The sequence below is a fragment of the Heloderma suspectum genome, chromosome 1, assembly GCF_057233095.1.
Source record: "Heloderma suspectum isolate Gila_16-S chromosome 1, 16-S_ref, whole genome shotgun sequence".
Lineage (NCBI taxonomy): Eukaryota > Metazoa > Chordata > Lepidosauria > Squamata > Helodermatidae > Heloderma > Heloderma suspectum.
Window position 1 is genome coordinate 361,845,064 of NC_139458.1, and position 22,636 is coordinate 361,867,699.

General features: G+C 42.4%; 1 protein-coding gene across 2 annotated transcripts in view; it reads right to left on the reverse strand.

Annotated features, from left to right (window-relative positions):
- Positions 1-22,399, reverse strand: part of WDR27 (WD repeat domain 27) — a 209,879-nt gene extending 187,480 nt beyond the window's left edge. Inside the window, exons 1-10 of one of the 2 annotated variants that reach the window (XM_084832154.1) lie at positions 21,556-21,906; positions 14,445-14,592; positions 12,956-13,154; positions 11,811-11,952; positions 10,972-11,096; positions 9,343-9,456; positions 8,571-8,622; positions 6,989-7,059; positions 4,561-4,672; positions 2,084-2,216 (exon numbers count right to left, since the gene is read on the reverse strand). In XM_084832154.1, the coding sequence (XP_084688280.1) occupies positions 2,084-2,216; positions 4,561-4,672; positions 6,989-7,059; positions 8,571-8,622; positions 9,343-9,456; positions 10,972-11,096; positions 11,811-11,952; positions 12,956-13,147 (941 nt within the window). In that variant the 5' untranslated portion in view covers positions 13,148-13,154; positions 14,445-14,592; positions 21,556-21,906. Of the gene's footprint in view, positions 1-2,083; positions 2,217-4,560; positions 4,673-6,988; positions 7,060-8,570; positions 8,623-9,342; positions 9,457-10,971; positions 11,097-11,810; positions 11,953-12,955; positions 13,155-14,444; positions 14,593-21,555; positions 21,907-22,258 lie in introns of those variants that run through there. The other variant, XM_084832161.1, reaches the window with a different exon arrangement.
- Positions 22,400-22,636: the final 237 nt, after the last annotated feature.

Consider the following 22,636-nt stretch of genomic DNA (forward strand, 5'->3'; position numbering starts at 1 on the left):
TAACAAACAGATAAACCTCATTTTAAATTACTTTAAACCTCATCTTAAACGTTAAACATCTTTAAAGAGAAAAGTGCAGGCTCAACAGTGATGCGAGGGGAAGGGGAAGCAGAGTGGCTGTATCTGGCTCACTGGCTGCCTAAGTACAGACATACAGTACCTACAGTGCCAGAAATATTGGAACAAGGATAACTGTTTTGGCAGTAGGCCTCTGTACACCACCACACTGAAGTTGAAAGGAAACACAGCCAGATGGGAGTGAAGTCAGGACTTTCAGCTGTAATTCAAGGGGCTTGACAAAAGTGGGGCACTAACCATTCAGGAAGTACAGCCAGTGGCACGCACACTCCCCCCTTGTTGGTGGCTCATAAGTAATGGAACAAACCAACATCATTTCAAACTTAAGGATCGCCTTTAATACCTGGATAAAAATCTTTCGCAGTCAATGACTGCCTGAAGACTGGAACCCATGGGCATGACCAAATGCTGAGTTTCCTCCCTTGAGATGTTTTGCCAGGCCTTTACTGCAGCTGCCTTCAGCTGCTGCTTGTTTGTGGGTCTTTCTGCCTTCAGTCTTGCCTTCAGTAAGTGAAAAGCATGCTCTATGGGGCTGAGATCAGGTGATTGACTTGACCATTGAAGAACATCCCACTTCTTTGCCTTGAGAAACTCTTGGGTAGCTTTTGCTGTATGTTTTGGGTCATTATCCATCTGCAATATGAAGCGGCGTCCTATCGGTTTGGCAGCATTTGGCTGAATCTGAGCAGAAAGTATAGCCCTATACACTTCAGAATTCATCCCGCTGCTTTTATCAGCAGTTAGGTCATCAATAAACACCAGTGACCCAGCTCCATTGACAGCCATACATGCCCATGCCATAACACTGCCTCCACCATGTCTGACAGATGATGTGATAGGCTTTGGATCATGAGCTGTTCCTTTCCTTCTCCATACTTTTCTCTTCCCATCATTCTGGTACAAGTTAATCTTGGTTTCATCAGTCCAAAGAATCTTCTTCCACAACTGGGCAGGCTTTTTTAGGTGTTTGCTGACAAAGGCTAATCTGGCCTGTCTGTTCTTGAGCGTTACCAGTGGTTTGCACCTTGTTGTGAAACCTCTGTATTTACATTCATAAAGCCGTCTCTTGACTGTAGATGTTGACAATGACATGCCTACCTCCTCAAGAGCGTTCTTGACCTGGCTAGATGTTGTGAAAGGGTTCCTCTTCACCATGAGCAGAATTCTGTGGTCATCCATTTTAGTTGTCTTCTATGGTCTTCCAGGCCTTTTGCTGTTGCTGAGCTTGCCACTTAATTCCTTCTTTTCAGGATGTTCCAAACTGTTGTACTGGCCACTCCCAATGTTTTTGCTATCTCTCTGATGGGTTTATTTTGTTTCCTCAGCCTCATGATGGCCTCCTTCACTCGCATGGACACCTCTTTGGGCCTCATGTTGGGAGTTCCAGTGAACAGCTACCAAATGCAAATGTAACACTCAGAACCACCACCAGTCCTTTTATCTGCTTGATTGGTCATTGGGTACCCAGGAAATGGGCCACACCTGGCCATGCAGCTGCTTGTCAGCCATTCCTTCCATTACTTATGAGCCACCAACAACAGTTGTGTGTGTATGCCAGTGGCTGTCCTTCCTGAATGGTTAGTGCCCCACTTTCGTCAAGCCCCTTGAATTACAGCTGAAAGTCCTGACTTCACTCCCATCTGGCTGTGTTTCCTTTCAACTTCAATGTGGTGGTGTACAGAGGCCAACTACCAAAATAGTTATCCTTGTTCCAATATTTCTGGCCCTGACTGTAAATCAAACCAGTGAAATGAAGCCAGGAAATCAAAATTAGGAGTGATGCTGTTCTAAGTGCTCGACTTGATTTGTAGTTTGCTTATTTTATATTAAGGGGGTTGATATTATATATTATTAAAATATAATGAATGCCCTCCATAAGTATGTCCTCAGGTTACTACAACATAAAAAAAATCATCATCTACTACAGAATAATACATATATCTATATAATTCTCTTTTATGTAAAATAAAATACCAAGCAGTCAATCCAAAATTATTGCACTTACTTGTGTTCTTCATCACCTAAATTTGTAGACTTGTCACAGTGTTCAATTCTGAGAACAGGAAAGGTGGTTTCAACCGTTTCTTCTTCTCTTAAATCATTTGGATTATACATTTTAGGAGTATTCTGAACTTCATCTGGGGAAAACAGACAATAGTTATCATATCAGAAACAAGTTGACCAATACATTCATTTTAAAATTTAAATAAATGGAATTAGTTAATAATATGATTTAATTCAGGACACAGTTGTATGAAAATTTATGTGAAGGTGGTTTCAATTACTTCACAATGAGATACACTCATGTTTTCTGTTTGATGTCCTGCACCAGCATAAGGGTAAGCTCCAGTCCTGGAATAATACACATGATACCAACTCAAGTGTCCACTCCTCTGTCCCTATCATGTCATGCTCTCTTCACTAAACTTGTGCACTTACCCTAGATAACTGGGCTGGCATAGCTGCCTGGCATGAGCAGCTGCACTGGGAAAACACAGCTTCCAGTTAGTTGTACAGGTGCAACGAGCATAGAATCATAGAATCACAGAATAGTAGGGTTGGAAGGGGCCTACAAGGCCATCGAGTCCAACCCCCTGCTCAATGCAGGAATCCAAGTCAGAGCATCCCTGACAGATGGCTGTCCAGCTTCATCTTGAATGCCTCCAGTGTGGGAGAGCCCACCACCTCCCTAGGTAATTGGTTCCATTGTCGTATTGCTCTAACAGTCAGGAAGTTTTTCCTGATGTTCAGCCGGAATCTGGCTTCCTGTAACTTGAGCCCATTATTCAAATAATAATAATAATTATTATTATTATTATAATTATAATATAATTATAATAATTATAATTATAATATAATTATAATAAGCAAATAATACAAGTTGACTTCTCTGCAGTTCTGTCCCACTGATGCAGCACGCAGCAGATGTGATCATGCTGTTGGCTGATTGTGACTCCTTTCAAGCTGACATGCAAAGACATTTTACTCTCACATCTTCACATTATAAGTAATAGAAAATACATCCTCAGCACTTTCTCGCATAGCAAAATCCAGAATATTGGAAATGTTTATGCTGAAATTTTTAAAATGTGAACTGCACTATTGATTTACAGCTTCAGAGCCCACTTCCATTATTGCTGAAGTCCGTGGTGAATCTCACTTAGGAAGTAAAACACCATACCCTTATAGGACATGTTTGTGGTACTGCCTTATTTATTATTTATATAATTTATAACCTGACAATTCTACATTAACTCAAAGCTGCTTACAAGTATTGTTTAAGAAACAGCAAACAATAAAAGAAAAAACAAAGCCCCATAAATGACAATTTAAAAACAGTATTTACAATGCAATCCTATGCATGTCTACTCAGAAGTAAGTCTCATTGAGTTCAATGGGACTTATCCCCACATAAGTGCGTATAAGGTTTATATTGATGGAGGTGATTCCTGAAAAACCCTGGTCCCATGTCTTTTAGGACTTTAAACATTAAAATCATCATCTTCAATTCAGCATGAAAATTAGCTGGCAATCAGTGAAGTGAACTGAAGATTGACATAGAATGATCTGATCTGCTGCCCCGGACAAAACCCTGGTGCCCAGATTCTAGACCAACTGAAGTTTTCAGATTGTCTTTAAAAGCAGCCCCACATAATGTTAGGTTATGACTGCGTCTAGGGGTGCAATCCTATGTGAATTGCCAGCAGCCTCTGAACTCGGAGGCTGCCGAGTATCCAGTGCAGGGCAGGAGGACAGCAGAGGCAACCTTCATCTCCACGCTCCAGCCTGCATTTCTGCTAGACAGGTGATTTTGCCCATCTACTGGCAGTGCCTCAGAGAGGAGGGGAGGAGGCTGGGGCAACTATAGGATACGTCATGTCACAGCTGCCCTGGTCTCCTTCCCTCACTTGACCCTGGGAACGCCCTCTTTTCCCTGAGCGTACCAGCTATAAGGGGGAGGGGAGCATGGTTTCCTGACTCTGAGTTTGGAGCCCTATGTCCAACCTCAGACAGGAAACTGAACTACCCTATGCCTCCGCCCGCTCAAGACACTATCTGGAAGGCATATGATCAGTCCCTAAGTCTGATTTCTCCAGCAAAGGGCATAGCTGATGTACCAGATGGTTAGTAAAAATGAGGGATAGCAAATCAGATCATATTATGCCAATCCACAATCAACTTCACTGATTGCCAATTTGTTCCTGGGATCAATTCAAAGAGCTGGTTTTAACCTTTAAAGCCTTAAATGTTATGGTGCCATGGAATAACAGGAATTGCCTCTTTCCATATCAATCTGCCCAAGAACTTCATTCTGCTTCAGAGAACTTCTTTATTTGAATTCATGTGTTATGAATGCATATGAGATTTGAACATACAATTAATCCAGACTGATCAAAAACTTATATTTGAAAAGCATATTTTTAACCATATCATCAATTAACAGGTAATAATTTAAAATGCTTCCTGGAAGCATCATGTTACCCAAATGTCCAGATTTCCTAATTTTGTTGCAAAACTTCTCTCTTTCTTTCTTTACATTGATATGTATCACACAGCGATACTGATGCCCAGTAATCAAGCTGAAGATCCACAGCTGAAAGAGAAAGGAACATTCACAATAACCTGCTTTTCCACATTTATCTTTTAATAAGCATGTTTCTGATGTTATCATCTAAGTTAAATAGTAAAGTTGTGGCAAGATACCAAATATTATCAATACCAGAAAGCTTGCATCAGACGTTAATGCTCACTTTCTCCAATTTGCCCAAATGGTGCTTTGGCAAAAAAACTTTTTCACAATGTCAGCTGAAACTGACAATCTTTAATCTGGGCTAGATTTACAGCAATTTGATTTGGGCTAGATTTATTACAGACAGTATAGGTAAAGGAAACATAACTCTCTATTTTGGCTTGCTAATAAAGTGCAAATGAAGTAAAACTTGAATTCCATTTACATTTAACAGTGTTGCAGCTTTTCAGTCTATATACTAATACATTACAAAATGTGTGACTATAAAATAGAAACGTGTTCTTTAGTTGCCACAAAGAAGAAACCCAACAATCCAGAAGCTATAGCTTGGTGGTAAAACCTATTTTGTATGTGTATGGTTGTAGATTCAGTCCTCTGTATCTCTACTTAGAAAGATTCTCAGAGAGTACGATACTTGGCTATATGGCTAACATAAAGCATATCCTATATTATGTTGATTATTACAATTTTTGCAAATATTCAAAACTGCCTAATACTGAGTCAGACCATTGGTCTATCCAGCTCAGTATTGTCTACACAGACTGGCAGTAACTTGCCTGGATTTCAGACAGGAGTTTTCGCAGCTATACCTGGAGATCTCAGGGACTGAACCTTGGATGGGACTAGTAAATCAAAAGGCCTGCTTTTGCTGTCTAATTTTATAATGCGCAAGGTGCTTGAGCGTGTGGTGCTGGGCAGCTTCAGACGTTCTTGGAGGAAACTGATTAATTGGACCCATTTCAGTCTGATTTCAGGCCAGGGTACGGCACTGAAACAGCCTTGGTTGCTCTGACTGCTGACCTACTCCAGGTGAAAGACAGGGGGAGTGCTATCCTGTTGATCTTCCTAGATCTCTTAATGGCTTTTGACACCACTGATCATGGTGTCTTACTGGATCGGCTCTGCGGAATGGGAGTTGGGGGCACTGTGCTACAGTGGTTCCACTCCTACCTGCAGTGCCGATTCCAGAGAGTGGTACTGGAGGATTCAGGTTCTACACCATGGCTATTAAGCTGCAGGGTGCCAGAGGGTTCTATTCTATCCCCCATGCTGCTCAACATCTATATGAAGCCGTTGGGTGAGGTCATTAGGAGTTTTGGGGTGGGGTGTCACTAGTATGCTGATGATACTCAGTCGGCTGAGGTGGTGAAGGTGCTGAACCAGTGCCTGGGGGCTATAATGGGCTGGATGAGGGCCAATAAACTGAAGCTAAATCCTGACAAGATGGAAACTCTGTGGATTTGTGGTTCCCGAGTCCGGGAATTGGGTAAGCGACCTGTCCTGGACGGGGTTGCACTCCCTCTGAAGGAGCAGGTGTGTAGCTTGGGCATACTCCTAGATCCATCCCTGTCACTGGAGCCCAAGGTGGACTCAGAGTACTTGGGGCCAGCTTTGGCTGATCCGCCAGCTACAGCCTTTCCTGGACAGGGATAACCTAGCCACAGTAGTACATGCACTGGTAACTTCCCGATTAGACTACTGCAATGCGCTTTATGTGGGGCTGCCCTTGAAGACGACTCGGAAGTTGCAGCTAGTGCAAAATGCAGCAGCTAGACTGCTGACCAGAATACCTCATAAAAACCATATCACACCAGTTTTTAAGGAATTGCACTGGCTGCCAATATGCTTCCGGTCAGAATTCAGGGGTTTGGTGATGACATTTAAAGCCCTAAGCGGCTTGGGACCTTGATACTTGAGGGAGCACCTCTCCCTATGCATGCCTTCCTGAGGACTGAGATCTGTTGAAGGGCCCTCCTCTGCATCCCACCAATGCGAGACATACACTATGGTGGGACATGGGAGAGGGCCTTCTCTGCTGTGGCACCCTTGTTGTGGAATGCCCTCCTCTTGAAGGCCTGATTGGCACAGACATTGGTCTCATTTTGGTGCCAAGTAAAAACATGGCTTTTTACCAAAGCCTTTGATGGCTAATGCGTTCCCTAAAGTACCACACTGTTTTAACTGTTTTATTGTTTTAGATTTTAATTGGTATTAGCTTGTTTAATGGTTTAATATGTTTTTAGGTGTTTAAATTATTTATTGTTTTATACTGTTTAAATTGATTTTATCTGATCTTAATGATATAGGGTGGGATACAAATGTTTTAAATAAATAAATAAAATAATACTGAAATTGTCAAACTCCATGTATACTTCCTACCTGTCCATCTGCACATCCAGTGATAATCTGTTTGTTTTCTTCATCAATGTAGAGACTTAAAAGAGGAAATGCTGTAAAAACAAATTCCACTGTATTATTAGTATATTATAAATAAACTAAATCTATAGTACTAGTAAGTTGCTTGTAGCAAGAAGGTGCAGTAGTAGTAAGCCTTTGCTCATTTAAAAGCATTGTCTGAATGCAAAGACTAAAATATATGGATGTTGTCCCATTGCCCTTAGTTCAGCTGGGCTGGCAAAAATGACTGCTGAACCTACCAGTAAGACTGTGATCTTAAAACTAGCCATTGATGGCTACACATTTAATAAATGTGAACAATGTAATGGTATAAATGTGTGCATGATCTGAAATTATTTCTCTGAGCAACTATTTTGAATAGAGTATTGACTATTTCACTGCCGATAGAAGGTGCAAAGGGTGAAAATTAAGGTCAACAGACACAGAACTGAGGGGCTGACAGCATATACTGCATGCAATAGAGCTTTTTTAAAAAAGAAAAGAAAACAGTTCCTCAAGACCAGAGGACGGAATTTTGAGCGGAGAATTTGTGGAGAGGGGGCTACTTAACTCTTTTCCTGCTCACATATTTTCTGCTCCAAATAGCCCTCCATGAGGTATTTCCCCCTACATATAGGGGCAAACGCATGTGTTTAACTCCATGGGGGAGACCATCTGTTGGACAGCAATTTGCAGCAGAGAAGCTGCAGGCAGGGGATTAAGCAGACTCCCCCACCCCCAGCTCCTGTGCTTTTTCTCCAAATTGTACCTCCAGAAGCTGCTTTTCTAAAACGTTTGTGGGTCCCTCTTAGGGGAATTCACATGTAATGCGTAGCAAGCCCATGAGAACAGTTTCTAAGTAGTAATGCCAGGAAATGAATAAGGAAACTGAGTTGGTGAAAAAGAGGCAAATAATGTACAAAATATGGGGAAGAAAATGAAGGGAGAAGTAGGCCTAAACAGAAAATCCTCATTACCAAATCAATACAGTAGTAAACACATAAACCAATAATAATTAGCATTCAGTACAATGCCTCAACCCAATACAATATTTATGGATATAGGAGTGACATTGTACTCATGGCTACAACGTCTGTCCCATCTGAATAGGGTACTCAATTGCAGATCTGCTGCCTCCACAGAAACTAACAGGGCAGCACTTTGAATGGGAAACCTGCATATATGCAATTGAACATATGTGAGGACTTTGGATCAGGGCAACCAAATATACAACTGTTGTTGTCACTGGGAGTAACATGTAGAATGAGTGTAATGGTGTGGAACTAAATTTATGTCCCAGTCCATAATTCTAACAATGTATTGATTTTGCCCTTTCCCTCCAAATAATAATACCGGCATTAATGAACATCGTTGTTGTTCAGTCGTTAAGTCGTGTCCAACTCTTCGTGACCCCATGGACCATAGCACACCAGGCCTTCCTGTCCTCCACTCTCGCGGAGTGTGCTCAAGTTCATATTAATGAACATGCTCATCTCTTATTTCAAATATTGCTTTATAAAAGGAGACATTAGTTGGCAATAATTCATTTATTTTAAAAGCATACCTGTTATTACTGCTGATTGATATATTAACAGTCCAGTACAATAGTCCCATACCTTTGAAAAACATTGTAACACGTAAATGTCAATTTAGATCATAATGAAAGCAAGCATGGAATACTGTGTAAACTAATATGCTACATAGTTCAAAGTCAAGATTTCAAAAATGTATTCACTGTTGTTCTAAGGTACACAGCATATGGAACTCTGGGTGGTTGTCCCTTCTTTCAGAAAATGATTGGCAACCAGATCTTAACACACATATTCTTGCAAATTACTCACACTGAATTCAGTATAGTTTACTTTCATAAGCATGTTTATGGTGGTAGCTTGAATCAGAAACCCTTTTATTTGAATGGCCATTAAATAAGATTGTGAGTGCAAAATATTATTGTCCTACCATCAACAGCTACAAAATTAAAACGGGCAATCGTGAGCTACGTTTGCTTTAAAAATAACAAAGGATAAAATATAAACTTATAAAAACCAATTAGAGGTTTTCTGTTGATTTCACAGGATGGGCACTGAACCCCACAGACCAAGTAATACAGAAAATGAAATTATGATTGAATGCTAATGTTCACTGTTGATATCTGATCCAGAAAAACAATGCTATATAGTTTACCCAGTCTTCAGTTTTATACCACTAATGAGAATCATGGTTTTTGTTTTACTATTAACTCCATTTTATAACATTTCAGTACTCCTCCTTTTGACATCATATCCTGAGCCAAATAGAAAATTAAACACACACACATGCACAAGTGGTTTCCTTGCCTTAAAACTTCTATCTTCAGAAACTGATACAAGTATATTTTTCTCCCAAGTACAAAACTCAGCAGCAGTCACTGGAGCCAGGTGGCCCTCCAATTCAGCAAGTATAGCCTCATCCTGCAATTAATCCAGGAAGAAAAGTACATGAAATTTCAAAATTAAAATGGTACTGTTTGACTATGTTCAATAATTTATGTAAAGCTACTAGAGCTTTATGACAAATTCTAGTACATAATTGTTACTATATCACTTATACACGCTATCTCACCCAGGGGCTTCTGGCACAAACCACCATGAATGCTTCCTATTCAAGACCTATTGAAGTGAATCAGAGCTATGTAAAAGCGCAACACTGTTTTTGTGCCATTTCCATTCATATCAGAGGAGCTCCCACAAGTCATTTCTGGAGAATTGTGCCCTATGTCTGTGGCATTATCTTTGTCCTCCATATTTAATACTACGTACAGTTTCATGAACACTTGTCATCCAATTAATTTCATGAACTCTTAGCATTCACTAATTTTCAAGATAAAACAGTAGAGTCTTATGTTACCTTAACATCAGTGACAGAGTGTCTTGGCAGGCTGATATTTTCCCCACTGGTGTCCACAAATCAGACATCAAAAATGGCAATACTCAGAAACCAGTAGGAGAATATTTCAGCCTGCCATGACACTCTGTAGCTGAAAGTGGCCATTGAGAAACAAAGAAACTTCACAGGGAAATTAGAACAAGAGACTACTGAGTTAGAATTCATCAACAGGTTCAGTTCTATCACCAGAGGCTTGAACTGGGATAAAAGGTTTTTATCCCGCTACATATCTTAATTGGCTTACCTAGTATCAGAATGTTTGTGTTTCAGCAGCTACTACACTGTGAATGACCACTATTAATAATGTGATTGTCATTACAGTAATTTCTACATTTAATTTCCTTCTGACTTCACAGTCTACAATTCCCTACCACCACCACATGTATTGTATATAACCCTGAAACTCTCTCTAACACTTCATGCATTTGATGAAGAGGGCTATAGTCCACGAAAGTTTATGCCAGAATAAATTTTTTAGCCTTTAAGGTACCACAAGACTGTTGTTTTTCCTGCAATAGACTAATATGGCTACCTTCTGGAAAAAAAATTAAGATGTTTACCTATCCTATAGGTTACCTTTCCACACATAAATTCAATTCAAACCAAATCAGTAGTGTTGTTTACACAGATGCAATTGGGAAAACAATCTCTTAAAGTACAAAGTAATAAGCCTGCACCTTATGGACTCCCAACAATTCTTCCTAAATTACAGTTCCATGCTATATATTTTGGTCCATTTCCGTTCATCCCTCCCATTTTCAGCATTATCTTTTTTCTAGGCTGTTTTGTCTCCAATGCCCCCTTTACTATATTGTTAAAGCGATAAAGAAAGTTGTAGCTCAAATGTAACTCAAATGTAACTCAAATTCAAATAATGTACTTGCCCATCACTTATGAAAAATACTGCTTGATGCATCAGAGTCAGACTAAAAATTGCTTTCAACTTAGTTCTACTTCTTTTATGGCACAATTAGATGTACACAAATATCACGTTTAATTTTTAAAGTGAATATAATATCTTCAATATCATATGCTCTCACCTTTGCATTTAGCATGTATATCCGATTGCCGGCACATACTGCCACGGTCTGATCATCTGGACTAAATCGGACATAAAGCACCATTCCCAAAAGTGTTCCTATAACAATGCCTTGTGGCATTAACCCTGCAGTAATTGAAACAAAACACTAAATTATTAAGACTATTTCATAAAACTAAAATTTAAAGAGTTATGTGCAAGCTAATAGTTATTTAATAGACCTGATATATTTTGTAATTAGCCTACTTGTCTAAAGTAACTTACAGCACAATCCTATATATGTCTATTCAGAAATAAGGCCCACTGAATTCAATGGGGTTTACTCTCAGGTAAGTGGATGTATGTTTGCAGCCTAAAGTATCCAAAACTCTATTATTTATTTTGCCCTTCTATAATACAGCAAGAGGCAAAGCTAATGGAAATTAGAAGTTTAAAATTTAGTAATACCTCCAGTCTGCATGTACCATGAAACATACAAGCAAATCTCCCCACCCCCAGAAACTGTAGGGATTATTCGAAAGACATTTTTACATGGAAATAATATTTATTATTATTATTATTATTACATGGCTTGGAGGATCAGAAATGAACAACGTGCATGTGCGCAAACTGTGGTTTGAGAGATTCCTTGGACCCACAGTTCAGATGTCATAGAAAATAGTAGTTTGAAAACTAGAAAGCATTGTATTAAGCAAGGGAGCAAGGGGAAGAGGGAATCTGAAAGACATACACATGCACACATATGGCTTGTTCATATGTCATCTTTTCTGTAGACTACATGTATGGAGCAGGCTTTGTTAAAGTCATAATGAAATATTGAATATATGACATAACGTTCACCTTGTAGCACCTTCTTCATACATTCATCCAGATTCCACACTATCACATAGTCACGTGAAGCAGAACAAATGAGGAGTGGATTGAGTTGGCTCCCAAATGCCAGTGCAGTAATTGAATGGTGATGACCTATTAAGTGTAATGGCTGACAAAAGATGCTTTGGGTTATTTGAAATGCATATATAATACACAGCTAGAGAAACTCAGTTTCTTCCAGATATTCATTTTAGTTAAACAAACTATCTCTTTTTTCTCAGAGTGATTTAGGGCGCAATCCTATGCATGTTTAGACAGAAAAAATGGGGAATGTTGGAAGTTATACAACCTTTTTTTCCTGTCTAAACAGTCATAGGATTGCACTCTTATAATATTCAGATACAAACATTTTAGACATACTGTAAAATATAAACCTCTAAGGTTGTATCCAGTGGTGGCTGCTCGGCTGATGGAAGACATCTGCCAGCAGTTGGGGGACCCTCCGGAGAAGATTTGGGGTGTGCGGTGGACGGTACGGAGGAGGGGAATTGCTGAAAATTGCTCCCTCCTGCTCCAATGGTGGACATCTTCCATCAGTGGAGTCACCACCATTGGATACACCTCATAGACAAAATAACACTAATCTAATCCCTGGCTACCAAATATCTGTCAATATTTAAGTAACTTAAAGTGCCTCAGAAAAATGTTCTAGTTTGGGCTTTGTCAAGTATCTTAAAGGAGTTCCAAAATAAAGTACTAGCCTATGGGAATAAATATATTTATACCTACACTATTTGAAAATAATGCACAGAAGGCATTATACAAAAGACACTCTTCATGGACAGCAGAAATTGATTCCAAACAGGATATAAGGAAAGAAACATAGTCTATGATGCATTTGTCATTAAGCACTAAGAAACTTGACACCAAGCACTAAACTATACACTGTACTTGCCACAGTAAACAATTGCTATATTGCCCTTCAAATGTGAAAACGGAACTTTAGATCATTGTCATCAGAATTGTATTTGCTGTTACTGGGTATAAGTCTTCCAACTACTGCTTTTATTCATTATAGAACAATTTCACTTGGGCAATGCACATAGACTGTATTCCTTTGAGCACTGATTTTCAGCATGAACTGAGCGCCAACAAAGAAACATGTTTCTAACCTGATGGTTAGGATCATCAGTAGTATTCCAAATGCAAAGCTCATTCCCATTCAAAGGAAAAGCACAATAATGCAGGCTACAAGCAAGCTGAACATGTGATTCTGGCACTTTGGATCTAAAAACTTGTTTTTCAAGAACTATGCTGCTGCTACATCCTTCTTCAGTAAAACAGAGGTCCTCAGGGCTCTCCATAACACAGCTGAAAAAGATACCAAATTAGTATATAATTAGAAATATTCATTAGGATTAATTTTAGAGATACTTTGTTTCCATATTAATCACTCAGCATATTTTGTGCTTCACCCTCCCTGAAAATTGCCAAAGGTTCTGCATGCCCATTCTTCCAAGCTTGTAAAGGGGAACTAACGTGGTATAGTGGTTAGAGTATTGGACTGGGAAAGGCCTCAGGTTGCAGCACCATAAATTAAGGCTGAATTTTAGGGGAGAGAAAAGAACAAAAATAACACGGTTGGGCTAGATGTGCATTCCAACTGTATTTCTGGTGTTCAGTTAAAATTCTTCTAATAGTTTAGGGAGCAATCCTATGTCCCCTAGACAGCATCTGGGGGAACGTTGGATTGTTCGGTTTCCTGGGTCTGAGCTCATAGACAAGGCTCCAAGCTGGGAGCCAGGAAACTGTGCTCCTCGCCCCTTCCCCTCTCCCTTGTAGCAGGCATAGAGAGAACCATGCCAGATACCTCTCTGCACTCACAAAATGGAGCATGGAGATGGGGAAAAGGAGGTGTTCGTGGGGAGGGAAGGAGACTGGGGACATGAGGCTCAAAGGTATCCCCAGCTGTCCCCAACTTCCTTCCCTCACTCTCCCTGAAGCCTCTGCTACATGGGCAGAATCACCCATCTAGAAAAAATGCAGGCTTATGAGTAGCCAGGGCACATCCCATAAGCTTGTGCCCTTAGAAGTTTTGTGCTTAATGAAGATCTATAGAAAGTAACAGCACCAGAAACCCCATAATTACTAAAAATTGTTTTGGATTTCAACCCCCACAAACCCCAGCCAGCAAAGCCAATGGTCAGGCCTGATGGAAGTTGCAGTCCAAATCAACTGGACGGCACCAGGTTGGGGAAGGCTGCTCCAGAGTATGTGTACATACTAGAAATTCACTGACAAGAAATGCATTGCCTCTTCTCAGTTCGGAATCATGACAGGGCTACCAACAGGTCTCCATCTGCAGCTGCCTTGCCTCCTGGATAGCACAATGGTGCCTCTTTCACCTGGAGTAACCTGGCCTCCTCGATGCGTGCATGTACTCTCGCAGGAAAGAGAGGGAAGTGCATCCCCTGATAGCAAAATCCACCCCACCAAACTAATGGGCACTTCCACTGGTGCATACCGCATTAAACGCTGAACACCACAATTCTTGCCATATTAATTCACAAGCAAGTTCAATGAATTTTACTTGGACATAGTTATGAGTAAAAATGGTTAGGATCAGGCTGTAAATCTTTACGTCAGACACATGCTTCTTACCAGTTCTGGTTAAAGTACTGAGATGCCTCAAAGAGAGTCAAACTTTATCCATTTTTGAAGGTGGGATGTTTAGGATTGCCACATCATCATCATCGACTGCTTTTTTTTCTTCTTTGTGGAAAGACCATTGTCATCCAATTATAGAGAACTGGATTAACATAAAAGTTGAAATTTCAGTTGTGCATTCTGATTCTGCCAACTTTTTATTTCAAAACAAAGCATGGACTAGCTGAGCTTTGTTGTCAAAGCTGATTAACTGTGAAGAGAACTGCTGATGATTAAACTTCTAAGAAGCAAACAGGATTGGACAGTTTCAAGCCCCCTATATATCTGTACATTCCCTCATCTGCAACAACAAAACCTGACAAGAAAGGATTTGTATCAGCATTGCCAGACGTGTGACAATCCCCATACACATACAAGAATTCAGGGCCCGTTTTAAATTTATTTACAATGCTTTGCTGTGGTAGATACTTAACAAATAATAATAATAATATCCTGCATTCTCGCACACAAATACAAAGAATGCAAGCTTGCTCATGGCAGTACTAACTTGGGTACCAATTGCTTTTAGGAGGCCAGAGCAACATTAGTTCTTGGAGTAACTGGTGAGCCTGAAGCAAAAGCATGAATGGGAACAGAAGAGCCTGTGGGAGACGGTGGCTTGTGAGGGGGTAGGATTTTTTGCACCTACAGCAGCAGCAGAATGTGGGAGGGCTGCCTTCTCTCTTCAGCTAGTAGTTGTTTTTTCCCAACCAAGGTTCCATGAGAATCCCCAAGGGCAGGGAGATGGAACCCCCAGCCCACAGATCTAATCCAGACCACAGAGGTTCTGCATCTGGCCCGCAGAACCTTCTTGGGTTCCTTCAGGGGGCAGGCCTTGGCCTCCATGCCCTAACCCCAGCAGTGGTCTCCAAACTTTTTTGAGCACGCACCCCCCCGATATATGTTTATTTATTTATAAATAATAGACATGTACTATTGTACTAATAGATTGTGTACATTATAAAACATATACAAAAATAAAAATTAAAAAAGGATGAGATAAAGATGAAATAAACAATATTTTAAAAATAACTTATTTTACTTATTAATCATATAAAAACCTTTTTGTTCTCATTAAAAATATTATTATTAATAATATTTTTTAGTGATAGCAGTGTGATTGAATATGCTTCATTACTTTTGAAAATCTTCTTTTAACACTTTGTGATACAGCGATTTGAAGGTCTGGTTCTAAGTTCAGTTTATTTTAGGGATGTACGAAAGTCACTTACCTGTAACGAAATTTGATTCGCGGTGGGGGGGAGGCGCTCCGTCCTTCCCCCCCGAAATTCTGGCCGGGGGGGGAGGCGCTCCGTCCCTCCACCCCCAAATCCTGGCCGGCTGGGCCGCAAATGGCAGCGGCCGTAGCCGCCGCCATTTGCGTCCCTGCAGTCAGCCGTGATAGGCTACGTAAATGTTTACGTAGCCTATCACGGGTGACTTTAAAAAAAAAACCCGCGCGTATGCAAATGGCGGCGCCCATGGGCGCTGCCATTTGCGTTTCTTATTTCGGCACGTCTAGTCTATGTAAACATTTATGTAGACTACAGCGAAAATAAGGGGAACGCAAATAGCGTAGATGTAAATGTTTACGTAGACTAGACGTGCCAAAATAAAGAACGCTAATGGCAGTGCCCATGGGCGCCGCCATTTGCGTACGCACGGGTTTTTGTTTTTTGTTTTTACTCAGCCGTGATAGGCTACGTAAACATTTACGTAGCCTATCACGGTATTTTTTACAAATGTAGTCGAGATAGGCTATGTAAATCTTTACGTAGCCTATCACTTTTGTTGTTGTTGTTGTTGTTTTACTGGAAATGGCGGCGGCGGCAGCCCGTCAGAAGACCGGCTGCCGCAGCCACCGCCACCAAACCGCCGCCGGAGCCACCACCGCCAGGAGGATTCACCCAAGGTAAGTCCTGTCCCGGGATGGGGGCACACCGTTTCGCCTGCAATTTCGGGGGGCCGAATGTGCTGGCATTCAGCCTTCCCGAGATTCGTGGCAAAATTCTCTGACATCCCTAGTTTATTTCGATACTTGGTTTTAAAGGCTGTCATAGCTGAAAAAGACACCTCACAAAGATACGTAGATCCAAATGGAAGAAGTGCATCTTTGGCTGCGCTTACTTAATTATGATACTCATTTTTGCAATCCTATCCACCAATTATGCAAAGGTTTTTGTTGAAATTCAGCTAGTAAACTTCCATCTTCCTTAATGTCAATCAGAAGTTCTTGCAAACAATTTGGAACGTGCTGCATTTTTATATTTGTAACAAGCGTGTTCAAAACTGAGTGAAACTCCATTTGGAAGATTTTTAAACAGGTTAGAAAATTCCTTCTCCAAGTTTTTTAAGTGTGCAGATCTAAGAGTTTATATAGGTGACACACTTTCAGCAACAAAGTCACATACCGACGGAAACATTTCCGAACATCCATTTTCAAAATGCTCTCTCCATAGCACAAGTTTCTTTCGAAAAGCAGTTACTTTCTCACTCATTGTTAAAACATCACCTATCTTGAAGGGGCAGATTAAGTGTGTTTATTTTTTCAAAAATATCTGCTAGGTAGCACACTACTGACAGCCACTTGTCATCACTAGGGGTGGACGAAAGTCACTTACCTTTTCTCGCAGCTTGTTCGCGGTGGGGGGGAGCGCTTCGCTGCTCCCCCCGTGAAGTTTAGGCCGGGGGGGGAGGCTTCCCGCCTCGCCCGGCCGAAATTCAGGCCGGGGGGGAGGCTTCCCGCCTCGCCCGGCCGAAATTCAGGCTGGGGAGGAGGCTTGCCGCCTCGCCCGGCCGCGAACGCGAAAGTTAAAAAAAAAAAAAAAACGCCCCCTGATAGGCTACGTGACGATTCACGTAGCCTATCATGGCTAGATCTGCAAAGTCAGCCGTGATAGGCTACGTCAATCGTCACGTAGCCTATCACAGGTGACTTAAAAAAAAAACAAAACCGCGTACGCGAATGGCGGCCCCCATAGGGAGCCGCCATTCGCGTTCCTTATTTAGGTTGCTGTAGTCTACGTAAATGTTTACGTAGACTACGGCGAAAATAAGGGCAACGCAAATAGCAAATAGTTGGGGGCCGCCATTATCCGTACACACTTTTTTTTTTTTTTTTAAGTCACCCGTGATAGGCTACGTGACGATTGACGTAGCCTATCACGGCTGACTTTGCAAATCTAGCCGTGATAGGCTACGTGAATCATCACGTAGCCTATCAGGGGACTTTTTTTTTCTTTTTCTTTTATTGCAATGGCGGGGGCAGCAGCCGGTCGAAAGACCGGCTGCCGCTCCCGCCCCGCTCGAACACCCGACGAACTGCCAGCCGGACCTGCCACCGGGAGGGACATTCAGGGAAGGTAAGTCCCGTCCCGGGGGGGGGGGTGCGGGGGGGTGCGGAGGATTTCTCCCCGAAACTTGTTCGGGAGGCCGAACACGTTGGCGCTCGGCCCCCCGAAGTTTCGGGGAGAAATTCTCCGCCATCCCTAGCCTAGAAATGCTACCTTTTCCACGTGCAGGGCCAGCTAGACAGGCGAAGCTGAGGAGTCTCAATGTGTGGATGAGACAGTGGTGCCGGGAGGAGGAGTTCAGATGTTCACTGGGGAACATTTTGGGGCAAGCTGGGCCTGTACAAGAGGGACGGGCTCCACTTGAACCAAAATGGAACAAGTCTGCTGGCACTAAACATAAAAAGAGTGGCAGAGCAGCTTTTAAACTAAACCCTGGGGGAAAGCCAACAGGATCTGGGAAGCATCCAGTTCAGGTTAAATCATCCCAAAGGGATGAAGATGAAAATGTTTCTGATTGCCCAAATGTAGAAGGGGAGGAAATTGGCCAAGAGTACATGGAAAATATAATTGCCAATCAAAGGGGCCAATGTTCCAAAGATGCACACACCAGAGGCATCGGGGGGGGGGGGACCGTGTATAGGTGTTTCTGTGCAAATGCTAGAAGCCGTCGGGCCAAAATGGGAGAGGTGGAGTGCTTGGTTTAAAAGGAAAATCTGGGTATAGTGGGCATTACAGAAACCTGGTGGAATGGAGAGAACCAGTGGAATTCGGTCATCTCTGGATATAAACTCTACAGAAAGGACAGGGAAGGGCGTACTGGGGGAGGTGTTGCCCTGTACGTCAAAGAGGACATAGTGTTGAGTGGACTAGAACACTTAAAAGGGGTAGGCTCTTCCACAGAAGCGCTGTGGGTGACAATACCAGGCTTCAAAACTAATTTAGTGCTAGGAACGTACTATTGCCCCCCAGACCAGAATGCTCAGAGTGACCTTGAGATGGAAAACAAAATCAGGGAGGCCTCCAAACAATTAAGTGTTGCAATAATGGGCAACTTCAATTACCCCCAGATTGACTGGACAAATGCATGTTACAGTCATGACAAAGAGGTTAAATTTTTCAATGCCCTAAATGACTGTGACTTAGAATAGTTGATCACAGAACCGACCAGAGGGAAGGCGACCTTGGACTTAATCCTAAATGATGTCACCCAGGACCTAGTACAAGATGTAAATGTTGTTGAACCAATTGGAAACTGTGATCACAGTGCTATCAGATTTAATATATATTTAAGTGGAAAATTGCCCAGGTCCAACACAGTCACATTTGACTTCAAAAGAGAAACTTCTCTAAAATGAGGGAACTGGTGAAAAGGAAGTTAAAATGGGGAGTCAAGAGGATTAAATCCCTTGAAAATGCTTGGAGATTACTCAAAACCACAATAATAGAAGCCCAGCTAAAATGTATACCACAGGTTAGGAAAGGTAGCACCAAGTCCAAGAGGTCGTCGGCATGGTAAACAAGCAGTGTTAAGGGAGCTACTAGAGAAAAGAGAGCTTCCTTCAGAAAATGGAAGTCTTGCCCAAGTGAGGAAAACAAAACTCAGCACAAGCTTTCACAAAGACGATGCAAGCAGACAATAAGAGATGCAAAAAAGCATTGAAGAGCATATCGCCAACAATATCAAGGCCAACAATAAAGAATTCTTTAAATATATCAGAAGCAGGAAACCAGCTAGGGAGGCAGTTGGACCATTGGATGACAATGGAGTTAAAGGAGTACTGAAGGAGGACAAGGAGGTTGCAGAGAAGCTGAATGAATTCTTTTCATCTGTCTTCACTGCAGAAGATATAGGACAGATACCTGTGCTGGAACGGATGTTTTCAGGAAGGGAGTCTGAGGAACTGAGGCAAATAGTGGTGACAAAAGATGAAGTTCTCAACCTTATTGATAAATTGAAACCAAATAAATCACGAAGCCCAGATGGTATCCATCCTAGAGTTCTCAAAGAACTCAAATATGAAATTGCTAATCTTCTAACCAAAATATGCAGCACGTCCCTAAGATCAGCCTCTATACCAGAGGATTGGAAGATGGCCAACATAACACCAATTTTCAAAAAGGGATCCAGGGAGGATCTGGGAAATTACAGGCTAGCTAGCTTAATGTCTGTTCCGGGTAAACTGGTTGAAGGCATTATTAAAGACAAAATTAGTAAGCACATAGAAGGACAAGCCCTGCTGAAAAAGTATCAACATGGCTTCCGCAAAGGTAAGTCCTGTCTCACTAACCTTTTAGAATTCTTTGAGAGTGTCAATAAACATGTAGACAGGGGTGATCCGGTAGACAAAGTTTACTTGGACTTCAAAAAGGCTTTTGACAAAGTCCTTCACCAAAGACTTCTGAGCAAACTTAACAGTCATGGAATCGGAGGACAGGGCCTCTTATGGAACAAGTAACTCGTTAAAGAACAGAATGCAGAGAGTAGGAATGGTAAATTCTCCCAATGGAGGGAAGTAAATAGTGGGGTCCCACAGGGATCTGTATTAGGATCAATGCTTTTCAACCTGTTCATAAATGATCTGGAATTAGGAGTGAGCAGTGAAGTGGCCAAGTTTGCCGATGACACCACATTATTTAGGGTGGTTAAAACAAAAACGTATTGTGAAGAGCTCCAAAAGGATCTCTCCAAACTGGGAGAATGGGCATCTAAATAGCAAATGCGGTTCAATGTAAGCAAGTGTAAAGTGATGCATGTTGGGGTAAACAATCCCAACTTCAAGTATAGCCTGATAGGATCTGAGCTAGCGGTGACTGACCAGGAAAGAGATCTTGGAGTTTGTGGTTGATGAAGATGTTGACCCAGTGTGTGGCTGCTGTAAAAAAGGCAAACTCCATGTTAGGCATAATTAGAAAAAGAATTGAGAATAAAACTGCCAATATCATACTGCCTCTATATGGTGCAGCCACACTTGGAATACTGTATCGAGTTCTGGTCAACACACCTAAAAAAAGATATTGTAAAGCTGGAAAAAGTGCAGAAGAGGCAACTAAAAATATCAAGGTGCTGGAGCATATCCCCTATGAGAGGAGGTTACAACAGCTGGGGGTTGTTTGGCTTGGAAAAAAGGAGGGTAAGGGGAAACATGATAGAAATCTACAGAATTATTCATGGTGCGAATGTGAATGTGGAGAGGGGGACATTTTTCTCCCTCTCTCAAAATACTAGAACCCAGGGTCATCCTATGATGCTGATTGGTGGGAGATTTAGGTCAGATAAAAGGAAGTTCTTCACACAGCTCATAGCTAAACTATGGAATTCGCTTCCACGGCATGTGGTGAAGGCCACCAATTTGGATGGCTTTAAAAGGGGGCTGGACAAATTCCTGGAGGAAAAGGTTATCAATGGCTGCTAGTTTTGATGGCTATGTGCCACGTCCAGTACCAGAGGCAATGAGCCTATGTACACCAGTTGCTGGGGAATATGGGTAGGAGGGCGCTGTTGCACTCATTTCTTGCCTGTGGTTTCCTGGTCAACAGCTGGTTGGCCACGGTGTAAACACAATGTTGCACTAGATGGGCCCTTGCTCTGATCCAGCATAGCTCTTATGTTCTTAAGCGGCTTCACATAGCAAGCACTGCTCCCATGACCATTCTGTGATTCAGGGTGCAATTGTCCATGGGGTCATGAAGATTTTTTTTGTCTGAACTTGCATAGGATCGCACCTTCGTCTACTTTGCCTTTACATTTTGGAACTGTTAAATTATCCATTTACCACTTTTCATTTGCGGGGGTGGGGGCCCTCTAGCTGGCGGGCAGAGAGAGGAGGCTGAGTTTCCGCATGATATATTCGCGAGATGTTACAACGGTTCCTCGTCAACCCCCCAAAAGGGGCTGAATGGCCGTGGCCTGAGTGAATTACAGAGCTACTTCCTTCTGAAATATTGCGGGCAACGGGAACCGAAAAGGCTAAAGCAAAGAACTGGGAACCCTGCCTTTTCAAACTAGGTTCGGGGATGCTCAGCGGCTCACTGCTGCCCTGGGTGAGAAAGAGACATGACTGAAGGACGCGGCTGTTGGCGGTCCCTTCTCCGCAGCCCCTTCTTCGAAGTGAACAACGGGGGCTGAAGGGACCGCTGCGAGTGCCTGAGAGAAAGAGAAACACTGAGCATTCGGAGCCTCTGACACGAGGATCCCCGATTGACCAATCAGGCGACGCCGCATTATTCTACAAAAGACGGCGATAAAAGGAGGGGCGCGGCCTTCAGCAGGGCTCCTGACGTCAGCCGCCGTACAGCGCGAGGGAACGCTTTTTCAAGCTGATTGGCGGGTAAGGAGGCGGGACTTGCTTCGTTCTGTCTCAGAGGAGCAGGCGTTCAATGGAGAAGCGGCCAGTCCACGCAGGATGTAGGCCGAGCCTGCCCTCCCCCCACCCCGGTAAACAACGGGCGAGCCGTCGTTTGTCTGTCCGTCCTTACCATTCGCGGCTGCTGTAGGCTGGTGACAGGCCGACTTCCCGCAAAAATGAGGGGGGCGAAGAAGGAGATGGTTCCAATTCTTCCCCGCTGAGTAGTCGAATACAAAGGCTACCCGGTTTCCTAGGCAGCAACGACGCCTACGGCAAGTCTAGGAGGCCAATTCCAGCCCTCTCTCTCGCTTCGTTCTGACCTGCTTCCAGGGGTGTCTCTGAAGCGCCGGAACGAGCTACACGCTTCCACGTGAAACGGGGATTAGGTCGCTGTCTCCCCACCCCCGCCAGGCTTCTGTAGCTTCAGCACCTGCGTGTCAGGCAGAAATCCAGTGAGTGGGCTCGAGTCCGACATCTCATCTCTGTCTGTGCGGGAGAGCTGTGCTCT